Source organism: Cucurbita maxima, unplaced genomic scaffold (assembly GCF_002738345.1).
Source record: "Cucurbita maxima cultivar Rimu unplaced genomic scaffold, Cmax_1.0 Cma_Scf00005, whole genome shotgun sequence".
Classification (NCBI taxonomy): Eukaryota; Viridiplantae; Streptophyta; class Magnoliopsida; order Cucurbitales; family Cucurbitaceae; genus Cucurbita; species Cucurbita maxima.
The window spans coordinates 2,644,519-2,666,507 of NW_019272021.1; the positions used below are offsets into that span (position 1 = coordinate 2,644,519).

The window sequence follows — 21,989 nt, forward strand, 5'->3', positions numbered from 1 at the left end:
ATGTTTTCAAAGTGATTATTTATATTATTTTATTTTATTTTGCAAAGAAAGAGATGGGAGCTCAAATCACAAACAAAACACAATAACAAAAGTTATAAACAAAACAAAAATAGAGTCACCGGTCGACTTTATTAATATAGATATTTAAGTATTCTTACCCATTAGATCTTTAGTATCACTCTCATTCAAATGTAATATCGATGAATACGTATATTTCTCTTTTATTCGGACATTATATACCCACCAATTTTCGCCTTGGTTCTTTTCGGGACTACATCTTACGTGGAGAGGTTCTACTTTAATACCATTTGTAACACCCATGTCCGATTTGGAATAGGTGCCCAATCTAAATTCCAAATCATGGTCAATCTAAATTCCAATTCATGGTCATGCAATGTTACAAAATAGAGAAACCTTCAATAGGACGTGGTTTAGAGACAAGTCAACGTGGAAGTTGGTGGGCATATCTAACTGCAATCATTTCTGAATGAGAGTGATCATAACAATAAAATAATTAAAAAATGATCCAATCCTAACAATATAATAATTTAAAAATGATTAAAATAATTCCTTTTCGGTGGTTCAATCATAAAAATTTCAAAGTTTCAAAGTTGTGCTTAGCTCGAAGGAAATTCTATAATGATGATCTCTTGAAAACTTTATTAAGAAACATTTGAGTGAATGCAAAACATCCAAAACGAACTTGTATAGGTTTGAGGAGATAGTTACTTTTAGAAGTAGATGTAGTGATGATGTCGCAAGGAATGTCAAGGCGGGCATGTGGTGTTATCAAGAGAGCAAGAAGAAAATTTTCCAATTGACTTAATAAGGATTAATATATATGTTTGGACTAATATTTAAATTTAAACTTATAGAATCATAGTTAACATTTGTACCTATATTTCTAGAGAATTATCTAAATTTGATATGCATAAAAACAGCTGAAGTCGTCTGTAGTTTATACAATATTCCAAAAAATGAAGCATGCATAGCTTGGACAACAGGACATGAAAGCGTTGCGTGTTATTGAAAAGTCCACCAGAATCCATTCTGGTGGTAGTAAATATGAACTTTTTCCTTTCTGGAAGGTGGATGAGATTTGACAAAATAGCTATTAATCAAACCAACAATCTATGGCAGCTTGATTGATTGAATACACCCCAGATTTGCATTATTGGATGAAATAAATAGAGGCTTTTCAGCAAGCATCAAGATCCCGGCACGGAGGCGGTTTTGGGTCGCTTAACAAAGTCGTGTTTCCTCCTTCTGGTCCACAACGTATGCGTCCTGGGTTTTGTGTTCCGTGCTGAATATGGGGCATGGATGTTACATATTAGATCATGCAAGACATCATGAAGGAAATCTGATAACTAGAATGGGAACTCGACATTTCAACATCGACATCGGCTAGGCTAGCTAGTTAATTTCCTTACCGGTGGTTTCTCCCCTCTTCTCAACATCTCTACTATCTCAACCACCCGTTTAGGAGTGACATCTTCCTGAAATTGAAGAAAAACACATGAATTGAATTCAAGATAATACTTGTGATTTCAGCACAAAGAGCCTATTTTGCGTTGGATAAATGAAAATATTATGCTGCACCCACATAGTAATTGTATGCGTATCCTTCAGATCCGTTCGAGTAATCGGCGACTGTGATCATTGGAGCATTAACACAACATCCCTACAGAAAATAAGCAGATAGCAGATCATCATTAACGTAGATAACTCAACACATGGCCAGACATAAATACCAAAAACAAACAGGCCAAAAGACAAATCAAGCTGAAGTACTAATAATCGGCCCTCTTGGTAGTTTGTCTCCACCATTTGTGGGCTTTCTTTTTGTATGACCTCGTTTTCTTTCATTTTTTCTCAATGAAAATTTGGTTATTTATTAGAAAAGTATATAAGAAGGTCGGGGATGATGCCAAGGAAATAGAATAAGAGAAAAGGAAAGTAATCGCACCATGCATTCCATTTCTCCAACAGAGAACAGACCATCCTTTGTTACTTCTGCACATCACAAACATATTATAGGTTTATCTTCAGATCTATATACCTTCGAAGTTTTAATGTATAAATTGCAAAATAAGAAAAGTCTTGATTATTATTCTAAAAGGTTTGTTGTAAAAATTTGGATTGATGTTCATGTGGATCAAATATTTTGAACATATAGGGACCAGCTGAACAGTAATAAGTTGATTAAGTTCAACTCTAGACTTCTAATCGCTTGCAGTAATTATGAATTCTACCATGGCCTTTCATGAGCAAACAGCTACATATCACTCACCGTTGCGCTTCACTCCCAAGTGCTTCAGTAAAGCCTCTTCTATTTCCCGAGAGCCACGAATCATACATGGAGTAGTGCCACAAACTAATAAGTGGTACTTACCTACCTGAAAATCAATTGATGAAGTTCAGCAGGTTTGCTGGTAGTCACACAATTTTTAAATTTATATACTAGAAATCCAAATATAAATGAAGAAACAATATAGACTTATTTTATTCTCTCACCTTTGCTCGATTAAACATTGAATAAAATGTTGCAACTTCATATACACGGACGGGAGCAACCTCTACAACCTTAGCTACCTGAGTCAATCATAAAAGTACCTTTACAATGAAATATTGACATAACATTCTTCATAAGCAAAGGCTTAAATAAGTTTCCTATTCATACAATAAACGTCCAACTAACCAAAAGTGCATTCCTTTGTGATTAAGAACAAATAGATTTGAAGAGGCTTCGTCTTATTACGAGTCTCCCAAATAATGGAAAGCAAATGAATTGTAAATAGCTGTACATGACAAATTTAAATATAGAAAAAGCAGCAATTGTATAATTTAAGAATTTGGAGAGCATGAATCTCCTCTGTAAAAAATCGCCTTATTTAGTTTTTTAGATTATTTTCTTTTGAAGACGCTCCCAATTTTGAGATGCGCTTGTCTTGTTCCAAAGGGTGAAGTTGGGAAAAGTAGTTCAAATTAGCCAAGCTCAGGGATATCTTTTTCTAATTTATAATTAACATCTGGGATGCCTTTATATCCCTGGCCTAAAAGGTAGTGGTTATTTCAACAGAAGGCGAACAAAACCTGGGGAAACAAAAGGTTCCTTGGGACTGGGAGCTATATTCAAGATAACTTTTGGATGTTATGCACAACTCGACTGTTAGTGGAGTGCAGCAAGACAAAAGGTTCCTCTGTTTTCATGTTTGCTGTAGCAGCAGGAGTTTTCTACCAAGTCCCTGTCTATATATTGGACTTTCTCTGTATTGTTTGAGTGCAATAGTAATTTTAATATCAAAAGGTTTTCTCCTGCATTTTCCTCTATCAATATTAAAGCATTCATTCATTTTTGGGAATGCTCCAAATTACTGACACGACGTCAAATTAAAGAGAAACTTCAAAGTATAGGCCAACATACTGCATTCATTGCAGAAACAGGAAGCCATCCTCCATGCTGCTGTTGTGCAAGATCTAACAAAGGAATGACTGCAGATTGTTTATAGTTGGAGGGGTAGTGGGATAATATCTCTGCAACCTGCACATGAATACGGTAATCTAAACCATATAATTTCATTGATAATATGAAGTTAAAGAAAACATCTATCCCTATTCTGTACAACGATATTAAGCCATAAAATTAAAAAATAAAAATCAAGCACAAACCATAGGAATGGTTGTAAAACCCCGTATGGAACGTCCCAATGAATAAGCCCACTAGAAAATCTCTCTTTACAAACAAAAAAGAGTTAAGCTTCCGCCCATGACACAATGTCGAAGATGATTTTAAATCTTCATCACATTTTTGTGATAATAAGGTTTTCTAGAATCAGTTTCTAAAAGCACAGCATGTGACGAAAACAACAATGCAGACACTAGTTCATTGTATCAATCACCAAATACAGAACCCACAAGGATAGGATATTGCGGTTTCATGTACGGGTGGGGAAAGAAGACTTTTAAGCACTATCAATCAATCCTTTTGTGGAATCATGTATATTGTCTATTATATTGGTTAAATCCTCCAAAGCAACATTCTAACCATCAAAGACCCCAAAAAGATATCCATTGCATCATCCTAGTTACATACATTGGTCTCACACTTGCATTGCTCTTTCCTTTCTTGTTTAGATAAGAGGATGTGCCATAAAATTGATGGGCTCGAAGCAAGACATGGCTATAAACAACATATCGTAGCAAGTCTCCTACATCCTTTCCGGTTGTTCAATCAAATTAGCAGAATAATCCTCTCTTCTTTTTTTTTTTTTTTAATTTGTCAAAAGACAAGCCAAATACAGAAGAATATCGATCTAGAAGGCATCCAGATTTCCTAGATCAATAAAGGTTAAAACATTCTCGTCTCGGAACAAAAACGCCAGAAATCCTCAAATTCCGAGAGCATTCAAAACACCAACCTTTTTTTTGTTCGGCTCGGAGAATTCCCAGGGAAGATCGGAATAGTTATCCGGCGTATCTATATGCTGCAACACGTTAAAATTCATGATCTCAACACAAAAATTGTACATTTCACTCAATTCACGCAACACAGCGAAGAAATCAAGAAAACAAAGCACAATAGTCATGAACTCACATAGTTAAGGGCAGTTGAGAAGCATCGCGAAGTCTGCAGCAGACAAAATCTCAAATTAGGGAAGGCAATCGGGGAATGGAAGAGAGTGAAAGATAAAGTGAGATAAAACCTGACGGAAACTTTGACGGATTCCAGCTAGACGATTGGCAGCCAGGCGAGCTAGCATTTTGGGTGAGAGCGAGAGAGATGGATTTAGGGCCTGGAAATGGAGCTCGATTCAAACTCAGACTCGATATGTATACGAGAATTTGCACTAAAATAGTATTAGTCAAATATTAATAATAATAATTTAAAAAAAAATCTCTAGTAGGTCTACTTAGTTTCCGTTGGCTTTGGCTTGCTTGGGCTCGTTTCAACCATTTAAACCATCTTGAAATCAATCGGTCAATATAGCTACCATTTTAGATGAACAGGCTCTAAGCTTTATCTCAGAATGAATGAATGGTGTAATTGAAATTTGATTGACTTGAACATTGAACATAGAAACGATCGGCTAAGGTGATCTCGATAGCACCAATTTGAATTTGAAACCGGAAGTGAACCAGACATACTTAGGGGTTGGTAGGGTGAAATTGTTCTATTTGTGTTGAAATTTGTGTCATGGAGTCTCATAATTAATTGTTTAATCTTTATAATGATTTTGATTATTTTAGTACCAATTAACCATATATATCCTATGAAAAAATCTAAGGTTATCATTGTAATTTTTCAAAAAAAATGTTATTGGTATATGAAAAGATTATGTTCCGTTAATGATGTTTTATCCTAAAAACATTATTGATATAGTCAGCCTTCATGTGGAGACATGTGAGTCTATCTTATATAATGAGTTTGTATAACCCCAAATATTTAATTTATTTTTATAAATTTATTAATATTTATATTATACAACTAGGTTTAAATTTTGAGTGAGTTACGAATTCTTGTTGGTAAGAGATTGTTGTTTGATTTGCATTGAGAATGACTTTTGTACCCAATTCAATATGACGAACGTTTTGAAATAAGGAGTTAGGAACATAATCTTACGAAATGAAATTCACTTATTATCACATAGGCAACCAAACATTTTGTAAGTCTTTAAACCAAACGTTTTGAAACAATAACATATCTGACAAGATGGTTGTTGTTTGGTCGTTAGAACACTTATGGCTTACGACGTAAGCAAATCTATAGAACTTATAACCTCCTATAACCTCGAGTTTTGATATCAATTGTAATGACCCAACTTTTTAAAGTGTGATTTAGTCTCGTTCCTACCTATTTGCTATGAATTTTCTTCCAAATTTAATTGAAATGATATGACTAAAATATATATTTCCAACGATTCTTGAAGGAAAAAAAAAAACATCTACCAATGCTTGCCGTGAACAAAGCAATTGGCAGTCCCTACTAGGAGAAGTTAGTAGTTTATTTTTCAGTCGAGCAGCTTCGCCTTCGCCTCTCACCTTTACAGTCGAGCAACTTTGCCCTCAGAATATTGATCTCACAGCAGAAGTACAGCGCTCGTGATTTCCTGATTTTGGTCCACCGTTTGGTTGTAGTTTCATACCATTTTTTCCTTATATCATATGATATTAATTAGAAAGCTTGGTCATGACAAATATTGGTACCTGGTTTTACAAGTTCCAAGCGACGGCACAGTTGCAAACTTGCAGCCCAAAACCATTTTGTTGCATGTTATACACATTTTTTCAGATGAAGAACAGAACAGTACCTGCAATACTCAACTCACCAAACAATTACTTCCTCCACCAAAATCATTTCTTCTTTCTTCAGTCACTTTCAAGCTCTGTCTCTTCACTTTTAGACGACATGGTATGAACCTCATGACATTTGCCGCCGCTCATCACGTTAGCCAGCTCTTGTATGGAGCAAGAACTGCTTCGTCTCATCTTATCACCGAGTATCTCGACCTGATCCTTGAAGCCTATCCCCAGAAGCCGATTCTTCAACAACTCCACAGTAGCAATATATGGAGGTATTCCCTCGTCAATCATCATCTCAAAGTACTTGCACGCTTCTTCTAACTTCCATTTTTTCTTGCAGAGCCCATGAATCATGACAGCATAAGTTGAAACAGAAGGGTAAAATCCTCTATCTCCCATACTCCCCCACACTTCATTGGCTCTGTCGAATCTTCCCACTCTTATCAGCAACTTCAAAGCTATGTTGTAAGTATGTCTATCAGGAACACAATTGTCTCTATCCATTCTTTTGATCAACTTAAGAGCACCATTGACTTCGTTATGATCACAATGATATGCTAGGATTACATTGTAGGACCATGTATCTGGCGTAACTCCACTCTCAATCATTTCATCCAAAAGTTCGTAGGCTTGTTCCACCTTTTGATCTTTACAAAGCTTCTTCATGACCCAGTTGTAAGTAAACACATTAGGGAAAAGGTTGTGTTTCTTCATTCTTTCTAAGGCCCTATAAGCCGTATGCAAATCATTCTCTTGACAGCTCGAGCGGATGAAAATCGAATACGTACCTGCATCCGGGGTGACGCCATTTGAACTCATTTCTTGAAACATCTTGTTCGCTTCATCCCTTTTCCCAGCTTTGCACAGAGCTTCCAAGAGACTATTGCAAGCAAGCACATCTATCAAACAACCTCGTTCCCGCATTTCATCAAACACCTTCTGGGCATTGCTTGAGTCACCCACATCTCCCCACCCCCTTGTCAAAATGCTATACGTTTTCACACTCGGATTAAACTCACTCTTAACTTTATCAAAAAACTGCTGGGCATGAGCAACGTGTTTCCTCTTACATAGAATATACAAGAGCTGATCAAGATCATCAACTCCAGGTCTTATCCCAAACTCTACCATTCGATTGAAAGCTCGAACAGCATCTTCAGGCAAGTCAGCTCTACTATAAGCTCTGAAAACAAGCCAGAAAAGTTCCCGACTGATTACAGCACATCGAGTCTCCCTTATTTCTATAAGAAAATCCCACAAAATAGCAAATTGCCCACTGCTTCCCAAGATGTCAACGAGAATGCGATAGCTATCGGCGCTGGGTTCGAAACCCGGAATTCTTTTAGCCCAGAGGAAGAATCTGTGAGCAGAGAATCCGATATTCTTGCACCTTTTGAGAACCTGCTCGACGAGATCGGACGATACATTGGAGGAGAAAGAGGAGAGAGCGAACTCCAAGTCATGGTGAGGGCTTCTGCGATCGCTGAGGATGCGAGATATCTCACTGACGAGAAATGGAAGTGGTGAGTCTAATCCTGCGGCTGTTGCTGTAGCGAGAGAACTGAATGGGCATTGGTGAGCGAAAATACCGATTCTTAAGAAAGGGCAGAAAAGTGAAATGGAGACCTGGAATTTGGAGGAGAATGCTCTGATTGCCATTACAGAGCTCCTTGCCTGAAATTATGGTGTTTCTGAGATCATAAACCATAAAATGTGAAATTAGTTGAACAGAATTCTCTATCTAATTTAGTGGAACAGACTATGAAATCTAATTTAAATTTAACACCAAAATAAGATTTGAAACTAAACAAATTTCAGGAGATTTAAGAAGAAAAAGAAATAAACCGTGAACAGCGGCGGCGAACGAATGAGGAGGACAGGGGAGAGACAAGGAAGGGAATCGCGTGCGGTGTGGTGGCCGTTTGTGAATCGCGCGGGATTGGGCTTTGCGAGAACGTTTATATACTGCCTTAGGGTTTTTAAATTTTAAATTTTCTTTTATTTTCTTTACGTTTCTTTTATTTTATTTAAAGGGAAAAAATTTACCCATCAAAAAGTTAAAAATAAAATAAAAGAAATTTCTTAATAGTTAAACTTTTTGTGCTAAGACCTAATAAAATTATCCCTACCTACTCTTAACGGTCAAAGCTCCATAAAATAACTTTCTTAATAGTTAAACGTTTTGTATAAGACCTAATAAAATTTTCCACTACCTACTTTTAACGGTCAAAGCTCCGAGTAGGATTTAAACTTATGACCAATCGGTTAACAGCCAACCGCTTTACCATTGAGCTACGGAAGAACAACAATAAATTAGATTTCAAAGAACTCAATTCTCGTTTTCAACCCTTGACCAATATGAGTTTGAGGTTTCTTTCGTACCTCCCAAAACTTCTTCGTAGTGACTCCATTCCATACCTCATTTCATAGAGAACCTCAAAGTGGCTCTATTTCATTATATTCCATCTATATTTGAATTTCATTTATTTAATATCCGTGGACCTCAAAACTTAAAAAAAAATTCTTGTAGGTTTTTTTTTCGAACAACCTTTTCAAGCATGACCGTAACACGTGACACTTATCAGCTCCAATTCCAGAAAGTATTATTCACCAAACAAAGATCATCTTAATGTCTAAATCCCAAATCCCAAGTATTATTCTATACAAATTCTACAATGATAGGACTAAATTCTATATTTCACACGACTCCGAGCGCCCAAATAGCGTATAGCGATTATCAGCAATATTGTCGTACGCAATGTTTCTAACAAACCTGCAACACAATCAATATTCAAAATTTGAAAGATAATGCTCAAAACTTGAAGAGCTTTACATGATAGCAAGGAAGGACTTACAGTGGCACAAACTTGAGAAAAAGTGCAAGCTGAGGAAAGGGTAACTCTAAATGTTCCATTATTCTTAGAACAGCTTCAGACTTGATATAAGATCTGCAGTCCAATACATAGAATTTATCATCTTCTTCAACAGAAAAGATGCAGTAGTTGAAGTTGAGAGAATTTTTCCCAGAAAAGACAGGAAATCAATACATTAGAGAAATTTGTTGTCTTGTGATTAAGATTTTTATGTCTTCAAGAAAGATTGGAGACGCCATATCATGAATAAGATAGGCAAATATAGCTCATCGTTGTCACGGAAGCAGCAGCAAGATCAATCACACTCACACATTCACAAACAAAAATTAAACAAAGAGACACAAAGATTTATGTGATTTGGAGAGAAGAATTTTCCCTACATCCACGGGTAGCAACCAATCTCGATAATCAAAATGTTGACAAAGTGTATATATCTCACATTCTCACACTACAAAGTCTTTCAACAAAGTTCCTCCCAAATGTCACCCAACAAATACAAAATGACACTCAAACTCAATAAATCTCAACCATCCTAGACAACCCTTTATATATGCATAGATGATTCATGTATCAAAATGAGAATATGAACCAAAAGGATTATGAACTAAATGAGAGTTATGAACCAAAATAAATGAGATTATGAATCGTTAAGGGTTATGAACTAAACGAGAGTTATAATAATACATTTTCATGACAACTTACGAGAATCATAACCTTCAAATGACGAGATGCAAGCATATACCTGTCCTTTTCAACAAGAACAACACTCGAAATATCATCCGGTGCTCTTCCTGATCTTCTTAACAGCTTCTTCCCAGCTTCACTTTGGAGAGCCTCTAATCGTATTCTTCTGTCAATGTCAATGGTAAATCCACAAAGACAGGGAGCATAGGGTTTCAAGGTAACAGCTATAAATAATTTTAACCTCTCCTCAAGAACAATGATCGCCCATTTACATAAACACATAATCGTAAATCTATTTAGGCTGCAACTCAATCATGGCAACAATATTATGAAGGTACGAAATCATATAAACCATGGAGCTTGAAGATACAACGGCATTCAATTTCACCATATTACAGGGGAGCTATACGGGGCCTCTATTCAAATTTCATTATCTTTCCAAGAATTTCCTTAGAAATCAAAAATGAAAAGAAAAGGAAGACACACCTGTTTCGATCATTAGCACGAACAAATCTCACACCTCCATTGCACAAATTGCACACACCTGCGAGATTAATAAAATCATCGATACTTCACTTTCACCGTGAATTCGAAAACATATAAAAACCCTACACAACTACTTCACTTTCATTCAATTATATCAATAAGCCGAAAATTTTCATGAAATAGAGAAGAATTAGAGGTTAACGAATTAAAAAATAGTAGCAATCGATACACTAAAAGAATATCGTACCGTCAAATAGCATTATTGGTCTTGTATCTTTCTCGAAGAAGTCAGAAGTTGCTTCGACCCAATCTATCGTTCCATCATTGGTTGCAGAAGATAAAGAGACGAAAGCCACTGGCTGTCGTGGTCTAACGTGCGCCGTTGACGGCAGGACAAAACGTGCCGGAACTCTGCCGGATAGTGGAAGCGCCATTGGAGTCGGTGGAAATGCACGACTGGCTTTTCCTCCACATATTTAAAGGAATTAAGAAAATAAACTATAAAATTGAAAAGCGATAACATTAATTATTACAAAACATTAAAATATATCCTTTTAAAAACAAGTTATGTTTATATATATAAATGTCTCACAGAAATATTATACCATAATATAAAATATATGACATGTTTAAGGGTCATAAGATACGTGTCATTTATACAACATACAAATCATTAATCAAGTTTATGAGTATCTAAGAGAGGATTAATGTCCGATCCACAAGGACGATTGATTTACCCATTCAAAGGTGAGGGGCTTACACAGAATATAGATCTTGCTACGGAGGGAGCGTGTAAAGGAGTTGTGGATACTGCTGTACGAACGAGGATATCTTACACGCAGACTTGTTGAAGTCATTCAACACATTGATGATTTCAGAAAGAAAGCATTTTGATCCAAACATTAATTGGTCGTGTAGTAGCAGACGATATATATATGGGCCTGCGATCCATTGGCATACAAAAGAAATTTAACTTTTGGCTAAAAAATACTATAAATTGGCTAAACACTAGTCATACTAGTCATACTAGTCATACTCATTTTAAACATATGTGAAAGTGTAAAGAAAAAGACAACTCTAGAATGATAAGAAATGGTACGAAAATGTCCCGGATAAACCAAGAACTCGAACTAGAACCGTTGGGAGTCATTGAGTCAAGTCGAAGTCAGTTGGATAGAGTCGGGGCTGAGCCACATGCAAGGAGAACAACGGGGCCAAGTTGTGCGCGTTAGATTGGGGTTGGGTCGGTTGAGGTTATGAACTCAGAGTTGGTGGCAACGTGGGTTCAGAGCTTGAGGATCGGCGGTCAGCTTGTATTTATTAGACATTTTATAAGTAAGAGTTATGTAATAATGTTTTTATTTATAATTTTCACAAATATTTATTAACCAACTTGATAATATGCAATTAATATCTCCCAAAAAAAAAAAAAAAAAATTTAACCAGAGGAATAATATATTTTAAAAAATATAATTAATTAAATGAAACTTTTTAAATAATAAAGATTAAATTGAAAAGGCAAAACTGGACCACATGTCGACTAGCTTGCTCCTTTTACAACCTTCATGCCGGTCGGTCAACCAGTGAGACGACATGNCGTTGGTACAGGAGGAATTTATTCAAAAATATATATATATATCAGCCCAAGCCCAAGCCCAGTGGGTGGCTTGAAGGAAAGGCTAATGTATCAGACTTTGACGCACCGAAGCTGAACGCTGTGCACCCACCATGACCGCCGATGACTCGTTTTCTCTGAACGACGACGCCTTCGCGGCGAACCCTAACGTCGATATCTCCGTAAGTTATTTCGCTCTCCATCTTTTTTCTTGAGCTCTTTGTTTTCCTGTGAGATTAGAGTTCCTCTCTTCTGTCACTGTCATTGGTAGGGTTTTAAGGCCTGAATTTATTTTCCGAAATTTGTTACCTATCCCTTTAGAAGGCGCATTAAGGAAACTGAGTGGTTTTTTTACTTAGAAACTTCAAAAAAATCCGATGAATTAAGGGTGATTTTGTTCTCTGGATTCTGAAATTTGAATACAACTTTATATGTGGCGGCGAGGAGATTCGGTAAGCTACTGTTATTAAAGTGAAGGATGTACGGATATGGAGTCCTCTCATAGGCTTCAATGTCAGTTGATGTTCAGAAATTTTAGACCTGTCTGGATATGTTTATTTTTTTGAACTTTTCCTCTTAACAATGTGTAGAATTTCAGTGTTCTTCACGACTGTTTTTTTTTTTTTTTTTTTTAATATATAGATAGAAGAAGGCTGTCAAAGCAGTGGAGAATTGCTCGAGGAAGAAGGAAATAATCTTGAAAATGATTGTGAGCAATTATTTCGGATGGATGATGATGATCTTGATGATAGAGATGAAAAAGTCCTGTTAGATGGTCATCGAAATCATGGAAATGATTTAAGCATAAGTGATGGTAATGAAAGCTTTGATGGTGATATAAGCATAAATGCTGACCATGAGCATGACAGAGATGAAAGTCCTCTGATTGATTGCCAAATTGAATTATCTAGAGATCAGAATTATCCTTCTCCAGTTGCCGGGATGGAATTCGATTCATATGATGATGCCTATAATTATTATAATTGCTATGCTAAGGAACTTGGCTTTGCTATTCGAGTGAAGTCCTCATGGACTAAACGTAATAGCAAAGAGAAACGTGGGGCGGTTCTCTGTTGCAACTGTGAGGGGTTCAAAACCCTTAAAGAAGTTAACAGTAGAAGAAAAGAAACTAGGACAGGGTGTTTGGCAATGATTAGGTTGAGGTTGGTAGAATATAACCGATGGCGAGTTGATGAGGTAAAACTTGAGCATAACCATTCTTTTGATCCTGAAAGAGCTCAGAACTCCAAGTCACACAAAAAGATGGATACTACTGGGACTAAAAGAAAGGTTGAACCAACTATTGATGTAGAGGTTCGAACAATCAAGCTATATCGGAGTTCTGCATTGGATGCAATGGGCCATGAAGGCTTAAATTCACATGGAGAATCTAAAGCACATGTCTACAAGCCTAGGTGCCTGCTGCTCAAGAAAGGTGATGCCCAAGTCATTCATGATTTTTTTCGTCGAGTTCAGCTTAATGATCCAAATTTTTTCTATGTGATGGATTTTTATGAAGAAGGTCTTTTGAGAAATGTTTTATGGATCAATTCCAGGTGTAGAGCTGCTTACAGTTATTTCAATGATGTGATAGCATTTGACACCACATGCTTGTCTAGCAACTTTGAGATTCCACTATTTGCGTTTGTTGGAATAAATCATCATGGCCAATCTATCTTACTTGGCTGTGGATTACTTGCGGATGAGACGCTAGAAACATATATTTGGTTATTAAGGGCGTGGCTTACATGTATGTCTGGTCGTCCCCCACACACTGTCATCACAAACCGATGCAAGGCTTTGCAAAATGCAATAGCTGAGGTTTTTCCGAGGGCTCATCATCGGCTTTGTCTATCATATGTTATGCAAAGCATTCTTGAGAATGTGGGAGAGTTGCAGGAGTCCGAAACATTTCATGCAGTGCTAAGTAGGACAATATATGATTGTGCAAGAGTGGAAGATTTCGAAATGGCTTGGGAAGATATGATCCAGCATTTTGGGATAAAAAATAATGAGTGGCTCCGAAGTTTGTACGACGAGAAAGAGCGCTGGGCTCCTGTTTTCTCAAAAGAGACATTCTTTGCTGGAATGTATAATTGCCAGAAAGGCGACTGGATAATTCCTTTCTTTCATGGCTATGTGCACCAACAAACTTCTTTGAAAGAATTCTTTGACATATACGAATTAGTTCTTCTGAAAAAGCAAGACAGAGAAACTCTCCAGGACCAAGAGTCCAGTGAGTTGAGCCCCCTGCTGAAGTCGAGATGCCCCTTCGAATTGCAGCTTGCTAAACTATATACAAAGGAGATATTCAGCAAATTCCAAGATGAAACAGTGATGATGTCTTCTTGTTTTAGCCTTCCTCAAGTCGAGACGAGCGGTGGACCCATCATGACGTTTGTGGTCAAAGAACGTGGAGGGGAGGAGATTCCCCAAGACGGAAGGGCTTACGAGGTTATGTATGATAAAGCAGGAGGGGAAGTCCGCTGCATTTGCAACTGCTTCAACTTCAAAGGCTATCTATGCCGACACGCACTGTTCATCCTAAGTTACAATGGCATAGACGAAATCCCATATCAGTATATTCTATCGCGGTGGAGGAAGGATTTGAAACGCGTTTATGTCCCAGATCTTGGCTGCAATAACATAGACATTACAAACCCAGTTCAGTGGTTTGATCACTTGCACAGAAGAGCAACGCAAGTTGTTCAAGAAGGCATGACATCTCAAGACCATTATATGGTTGCTTGGCAAGCACTTAAGGAGTCCTTGAATAAGGTGCGTCTCGTTCCTGATAGGCATGTATAAAATGGCTATACCAATCCTGTAAATAACCTGACATTTTTGTGTACATTATCTCTCATTAGTTCAACCATGTCTCTGAAGATTCGAGTTTCGTTTTGACTTTTCAGTTTTTAAAATTAAGCTTGTATATAGACCTTATTTTTTAGTTTTTTATAAACAGAAAAAGGAAAAAATAAAACTGTTATCAAATGGATTCTGTTTTATTTATGTTGTTCAATTTTGTATTAGAACATCTATGCTCTGTTAGGCTTTTGATGTGGTTGGGTTCTCCAATTATGTCTATGTGCCAATGGGTTGAGATGGAAACTGAAACTGAAAAGAAAGGGCGGCAAGAACAGGTCCGAGTCAAATAGTAATGATTCGAAGCACCTCTTTTTACACTATTTCGGAAATCCAAGGACTCAATCGTAAATATCTCTATCCACTTTGAACATAGCTCAATTGAATATCTATGTCCACTTGAAACATAGCTCAATTGATTTAGTCATACTTTCAATCCGTTACTAGTTGAACTCACAAGACCAAATTCTCCTTCGAGTACAATAGAGAATTTTAGCCACCAAATCCAAATCCATTTTAGTGTTCCATTCCTTTCTCTCATTTATAGTGTTTATTACATGGGATAAAAAGTTCAAAATTTGTATCTTAAGGAGTTTATATCAATTTTTATGGTAAACTTTCAATTTCATCCAACACTATTGGACACTTGCTTTATTTTTGCTGGTTAAAACTCTAAAAGCTCTCTAGTTTGAAACTAGTGGTTCAAAATTAGAACTTAGTTCAAAAATACCACTCATAAATTAATTTCAGTCCCTCTTTAACGAGTGAGAGTAGTGTTAGAGTTCTTCTATTATTCAGATTAGACATAAGAGAATTACTCACTTACTTATCTATGTACTAGAAAGGAGTGAATTTCATCTCGAAAAATTATATTCTCATCTCTTTATTTGGTCAAGTCCTCAAACTTATTGATATAATGAATCAACTACAAGAATTATTCTCACTCATGCAAATCAATATATTAAAGTTCATAACTTATGATTAAAATTTGAAATATTAATCTTTAAATATTCCATAGTTCACTCTTATAAAAATGCATTATATCCCATTCACATGTCGCATGAACGATTTAAGTTAAATCACTAGGAACAAATACAAAGCGGTTGTATTAATAATTTTTTTATTTATCATATTTTATATTATAAATTTTGTAGAGTTATTATTTTATAATATATATATGTAATATTATATTATACACATATTTTAGTTTTTTCTCTTAAAAAAATGACTTAATAACACAAAATACTATAAATTATATTAAACAAAAACCATTAATATTATTTTAATTTTGGTTAATTTCTTAACCACATTTTACTAATATCGTTTGTAATTTCTCATCTCTAAGATTATCCTGTTGAAAAACAAATATATATATATATATATTATTTTTAATTTTTTTTTTATTATTATTTTTTTTTTTTTGAAGGTTGACCAATGCAGCACAAAATTTTAAACTCTATTTATGATTTGACAGAGAAAGCATTAAGAATCTATATTCCCTTCTAAATATTTTAAACATCTTGAACAAAGAACAATGGGGGAATGTGGGGAGGGCGAAATTCCGGAGTCAAAAAGGGGTAAAAACAATTAGCTCGAACTGTCCCGACTGCAACCATGCTAGAGAATAAATCAAGTATACATATTTGTCCTATGACTTAATCAATCCAGTAAAATCGTCAACGTCATCGTCTTCTTCCCTCTAGAAAATCAGTATTGCCACGCGTTCTGCGTGCTGCATGACGATCCAATTGTTGCAACATGATAATTTGAACCAAACTTCCAATCAAAGCTCTACTTGTCTCCACCTCCAAGCATCCCCATCATATCCTTATTCGAACCCATGTGCTTCATCAAGCTCTGTAGTCCACCCATCCCGCCAATTTGCTTCAAAATCTGGGGAGGAAGGACCTTACTCATGTGCTGTGCATTCATATTTCGAGATAGCGCGCTCATTTCGCCCTTCTTTGGGATCTTGAGCCCTTTCATCTTGCTCCATACCTTGGCAAGACGCTTGTACTCTTCCATCATTTCCATTACTTCCTGAACACGGCGACCTGAACCTCGTGCTATTCGCATCATTCGTGACTCATTCATGAGCTTTGGGTTTGAGCTATCCAATTCTGTTTAAAATATGAAATTCATGCATGAGGACAACAAATTCAAAAGGAACCAGAGTATTCATAGCAAGAAGAGAAGGGAAGGATATATGGATAATTTCAACTTGCCTTCATCTGTCATCGAGTCCATCATGGTCATGTAACGCTTTAGTTTCGCCTGGCTTTCCTTTTCACGTCCTTTCGGCATCAATTCAGCACTAAATCTAGGAAGCATTGAAAATACCTAAACAGACCAGTTCTTGGAGTAATGCTTATACATTGAAAAAAGTCATTGATATAAAGAAAAACTGCAACAAGAGAATAACAAGCTCAACCGCCAACTTTTCAGAATAAGCAATCAGAGTATACCAAGTATTTAGAGCAGGCCTATGTTCAAATTACAGAACACGCATTTTTTTATTCTGTGAACTGGGCTAGCTAGCACTTATAATGCTCTGGACCCCAATGTCTCAATCTTACCAATTAAAAAACCTATTTGCTATGAAAGTTGCAGAAGAAACGCTTCTGTAAATAAAAAATGTGTAGGAAAACATATTGTTAACTTGCTTAATCAATATTACAATACACCTTTGTCTTCCCCCATAAAGTGGTCGTATTGCAAGAAACAGAAGGTATTTCTAAGATTCAAATTCATTCATCTTAGTAGTGTAAAGATTAGAACCAGAGGAAAAAGCTCTTAATATTGTGAACCTTTAAGCCACACTACTACCCACAAATGTCCCTCAGAAATTTCAAAAGATCAACCTACTTTTTCTTCAAAGATATGGGAGAAGCAAACAATAAAATTACAGTGCATTATATCGAGTATGAATAATACCTGGCTAATTGGACCAATCTTCAGCAAGTTCTGAAACTGCTCGTACATAATTCTCAAAGTAAAATTTCCTTCTGAAAGCTTTTGCAAAAGCTCTGGTTGCTGATCCATTGGCACGACTTCATGGATTTTATCCATGAATCCAGACCAGTCTCCCATGCCTAAATTGACAGTCTCTTAATGAACAGGAAACATTACAGCAACTGACGTAAACAAGTTCAGATTTAATAGAAAAATCACCTAGGAGACGGCTGACAAATGGTTTAACATCAAAAACTTCAAACTCATCCATGTGTTCTCCTGTCCCTATGAAAATGACTGGACTCTTTGTTGCTGCAACACTGCAACAATAAGTAGAACATGAAGAAAGAGATTTAGCTCAATGATACTCTGTTCATCTATACATCGTTCACAGACAAATATGCACACAATCTATCCCGGAAAAAGAGAACCATAAATGCAAAACAAAATTTGACAAAAATATCCTTCTACGCATCAATTGACGAAGTCATTTGACCAGGAACTTAATCAAACAATAAATCTGAAGAATTTCAACAGAAAATTTTCATAAGGATCACAAACTACAAAGCACGGTTTTTTGCAAAACAATCTACACAGTATGATTTTTCATCCCAAAAAAATAATAATAATAAAGGAGAAAAAACAGCTTTGAAAACTTACGCACTAAGAGCACCACCTCCCTTTGCGTGACCATCCATTTTGGTCACAATCACAGCGCCAACTGCAACACTTTGTTTGAATGCTTGAGCTTGGTCAAATGCTGCTTGACCAATACTGCTATCCATGACAAATATAACAAGATCCGGTTTCTGGACAAGGCGAAGAACAGTAAGTAATTTTAACAAGTCATCATCAAATGGCCATAAAAAAATAAGTACAAGAAAAATACCGTTGCTTCAGAAACTTGACGCATTTCTTCAAAAAGAGCAGCTTCCTGTTTGTGACGCCCACTGGTATCAACAATTATGAGATCACAATTTTCTTTCTTGAATCTTTCCACACCTTCCTCCGCAATTTTTACAGGATCTGATTCCATGTAACTACAAAAGGGGAAATAGAGAATAATTGAAATACTGAATAATACCTTGATGAATAAATCAAGCACACTGCAGACAGAGAAAATTTTTGTGTATAAAAGTAAGAAATACAAACAAAGGAATAAAAAATGAGGAAATGCGCACACATATGAATAAACATTTTTATGGTCTAAATATGCCTGGAATCATAAACTAGGAAGTAAACATATGTCCCAGTTCTTTTACGGTGTTGTCCTCTTTAGAACTCTTCTTGCTAAGAGGAAACTACTTTCCGGCATCGATCCTTGTGTTTGACAGTATTGGAGTTTTAAGCTTTCTTTCTTTTAGCACAGCACATTTGTGATGTGGTTGGGGATTGGGGGAGGATGAGATATGGAAGGCATAAATCACTAATTTGGTAAAACCGGCCGTAAATAGGTGTTTTATTCTTCACCTCTCCAACTATCAGTATGCTTCGCTCCTTCGCCCCTTTCCGACTAATTATCCGTCATATATAGTTACTATTATTTAAAATAAAAGTAACTTCCATGATCACAGAAATGCATAGTCAACTCAATAATACATATGAACTATCTACCTTCCATAAAAGGGAATCTTTGCTTTGGTTGCATTCTGCTTCAATTGATCAAAAGCACCAGCTCTGAATGTATCTGCACAGACCAAAGCAGGCTTCCAGCCTTTCTTCTGATGATAATATGCATACTTCGTACATGTTGTGGTTTTCCCAGACCCTGAGTTTTAGATATTTAAAAAAGTATATACTAATCAATAACACGCAGAAAAAACTGAGAGAGTAAAAAGAAAACATAGATTCCATGCTTGGGCAATATAATTCAACAGGAATGTATTATGATTTATGAGAGAAATCCTTCATCAAAAAATAACTAGAAATCTTTCCGATGCTCAATCATGATTAAAAAACTCCAGATAGTAGCGTTAGATTTCTTCTTGACAGATTCAAATAGTGACGAAAAATGATAAGAGCAATGAGCCCTTATCGTTCTAAATTGTAGCACACCACATTTAAGTGGATCATTAAACAAGTACTGAAGGCAACAATCTTACCAGCTGTTACATACCTTGCAAACCAACAAACATGACAACACTTGGTTTTCCTTTCTTTGGTGTAAAAGAAGGCTTCCCAGGATCTAGCATTTTGCACAGTTCATTAAATACAGCCTACAGAGGAGAAGAGAAAATCTCTTAAAACCTAGCTTACCAATAAATAGTACAAATAGGTGAGTTAAAGAGTTGCATTAGATGGATCATGTAGCGAAGTTCTAAAGATTCCCATCAAAAGAAATGTAACATCTAAGAAGGGCAGAGTTATAGAATGGCAAAAGTAACCAATAAAATGAGTAAAGTTGTTCAGCATGGTTTTAATATCATAAATAGTTTTAAAAATGATGAGGGATATAGCATCTTCAAATACTTACTGCTGGAAATGAACCTTGGTTGGTTATAAATCACACACTCTGTGAAAAGAAGAATGTACTCCAATCACCTTCGTTTATCCACTTCAGTTTTGCTTTTACTACCTCCAACTTGTTTCTTCCTTTTTATCACAAGGTCACACTCTTGAGGCTAACCTCTCTTTCGTAAGCTTTTTAAAAGAGCGCGCTTCTTTCATCCAAGTCATCCAAAGGGTGGAGGACCACATTTAATAAAACAAGTTCATAAAGAGATGGGCCAAAGATCTGAAGTTGATCTAGGATTTTAAGATTGTTTAACGTTCTAAAAAAACATCCATTCAACATCTAGAAAGCAAGAGCAGGTCTACCCTACAGCTCGTCAACAGTGAGCAGAAAGACTAGACAAAGTGATAGACCCATCCAGGTAAGGATGAACCAGTCTACAATATTCCTATTGAGAGCCCTCGTAGACTTAGTGGTTCTATCCCCCCAACAAAACAAAGCCATATAACTTTGGAATCCCCAGCCAAATCCAAAAAATGGCCACGAAATCAAAAAGGCCCAACCATCCCAAGGTTTCTCTCTACCCCTGGCCCTTAGGTTGTTCTCTATTTCTCTTGTTTAATCCTATTGTGTTTCTTATCTAAACAGAACTCATCCCAAAATGCATCTCTCATCCTGTAGGTGGCAAGGCCATGAACACCACTAATCCAAACAGACCGGTCATCCAAGCAGGAAAGGTGAATGGATAAGGTGAAACAGCTCTAAAATAGAACAAAACTCGAGTCCCATAGAACAATGAAGACAATGGAAGTGCCAACAAACTCTGGCCGGTTATCTCTACAACAGCAGTTTATTTCACTTCGAAAAATTGGAATGCCAAGTAGCAATTGCAACAGTAACCCTGAAGTATACACATTTATAAACTTCGACAAGTATATATATATATATATATATATATATACACACACACACAATTAATAACGCTCAGAAAGTCTGTATTGCACTTAAATTCTCGTAGTACGTAATCCATTATATGGACGAGAAATTAAAAAGTCGTTAAGCGCTGAGGTAGAGAAACAAGAAACTAGTTCCACATTCAGCTACAACTATCACAATCAACTTTAGTTTCATAAATTACCTCCCCAACACCAAATCATCAAAAACAAACAATAAAAGAACTCATCGCTCACGACGAGAATACGGAAAAGGAAACTGAAATACAAAACGAAACAAAACATACCTGTTGAATGATCTTGCGCTTATTGTGACCAGCGGCGAGGTCATCCAGATTGACAATTTTCTTAATATTGGTCTGCATATCACGGACGAGCTTGAATTGAACATCGGATTGAAGAAGAGCGCGGGTGATCTCGTTGAGACATTCATTCAAAACCTTCTCGTCGATCACCGTCGCATTGCTCATCTGCTGGAGAGCACGAGAAATGCTCCCCCCAAGCTGTGCTAACACCATCTTCGCTGACTCTTCGAAATCTGGATTCGAATTGTTGGTCGATTAAGAGAGGTTTTAGAATAGGGTTCCGATTTGGGGGTTTCTGAAAATCTAGCAACCTTCTTCTCCGCCTTTCAGAGGCTAACGCGGAGTGGTAATATCAAAAATCCGTTTAGAAAACTAAATGGCTATTATGGGCCTGCCCGCAGGAGATCCTAGCTTTGGGCCATTTTTTGTTTTTTTGTTTTTTTTAATTTACTTTGAATTGGATTTCATTTTCCTCTTATTATCCAATAATTTTAAAATAGG

General features: G+C 36.4%; 5 protein-coding genes across 6 annotated transcripts; 1 reads left to right on the forward strand and 4 right to left on the reverse strand.

Moving 5' to 3' along the window:
• Positions 1-912: 912 nt before the first annotated feature.
• Positions 913-4,832, reverse strand: LOC111479638 (NADH dehydrogenase [ubiquinone] flavoprotein 2, mitochondrial-like). Its single transcript, XM_023124400.1, has 10 exons — positions 4,707-4,832; positions 4,598-4,630; positions 4,422-4,487; positions 3,428-3,544; positions 2,518-2,595; positions 2,294-2,399; positions 1,970-2,016; positions 1,607-1,684; positions 1,434-1,499; positions 913-1,306 (listed from the first exon to the last, which is right to left on the reverse strand). The coding sequence occupies exons 1-10, from the start codon at positions 4,761-4,763 to the stop codon at positions 1,199-1,201; spliced, it is 756 nt and encodes a 251-aa protein (XP_022980168.1). The 5' UTR covers positions 4,764-4,832; the 3' UTR covers positions 913-1,198.
• Positions 4,833-6,012: 1,180 nt separating this feature from the next.
• Positions 6,013-8,253, reverse strand: LOC111479635 (pentatricopeptide repeat-containing protein At1g52640, mitochondrial). Of its 2 annotated transcripts, none has more exons than XM_023124397.1 (2): positions 8,149-8,253; positions 6,013-7,977 (listed from the first exon to the last, which is right to left on the reverse strand). In XM_023124397.1, exon 2 carries the CDS (start codon positions 7,960-7,962, stop codon positions 6,370-6,372), a length of 1,593 nt encoding a protein of 530 aa, XP_022980165.1. In that variant the 5' UTR covers positions 7,963-7,977; positions 8,149-8,253; the 3' UTR covers positions 6,013-6,369. The 2 variants fall into 2 exon arrangements, with proteins under 2 accessions (XP_022980165.1, XP_022980164.1); XM_023124396.1 differs by having other exon boundaries at positions 6,013-7,994.
• A 622-nt stretch (positions 8,254-8,875) lies between these two features.
• Positions 8,876-10,823, reverse strand: LOC111479639 (DCC family protein At1g52590, chloroplastic). Its single transcript, XM_023124401.1, has 5 exons — positions 10,594-10,823; positions 10,347-10,404; positions 9,919-10,026; positions 9,159-9,251; positions 8,876-9,076 (listed from the first exon to the last, which is right to left on the reverse strand). The coding sequence occupies exons 1-5, from the start codon at positions 10,778-10,780 to the stop codon at positions 8,995-8,997; spliced, it is 528 nt and encodes a 175-aa protein (XP_022980169.1). The 5' UTR covers positions 10,781-10,823; the 3' UTR covers positions 8,876-8,994.
• Positions 10,824-12,016: 1,193 nt separating this feature from the next.
• On the forward strand, positions 12,017-14,850 carry LOC111479611 (protein FAR1-RELATED SEQUENCE 8-like). The gene is made up of 2 exons (XM_023124363.1): positions 12,017-12,143; positions 12,604-14,850. The coding sequence occupies exons 1-2, from the start codon at positions 12,075-12,077 to the stop codon at positions 14,767-14,769; spliced, it is 2,235 nt and encodes a 744-aa protein (XP_022980131.1). The 5' UTR covers positions 12,017-12,074; the 3' UTR covers positions 14,770-14,850.
• A 1,442-nt stretch (positions 14,851-16,292) lies between these two features.
• On the reverse strand, positions 16,293-21,831 carry LOC111479604 (signal recognition particle 54 kDa protein 2-like). Its single transcript, XM_023124351.1, has 9 exons — positions 21,471-21,831; positions 19,895-19,994; positions 19,393-19,546; positions 18,668-18,818; positions 18,439-18,587; positions 17,998-18,098; positions 17,761-17,918; positions 17,052-17,166; positions 16,293-16,946 (listed from the first exon to the last, which is right to left on the reverse strand). The coding sequence occupies exons 1-9, from the start codon at positions 21,699-21,701 to the stop codon at positions 16,618-16,620; spliced, it is 1,488 nt and encodes a 495-aa protein (XP_022980119.1). The 5' UTR covers positions 21,702-21,831; the 3' UTR covers positions 16,293-16,617.
• Between the last annotated feature and the right edge of the window lie 158 nt (positions 21,832-21,989).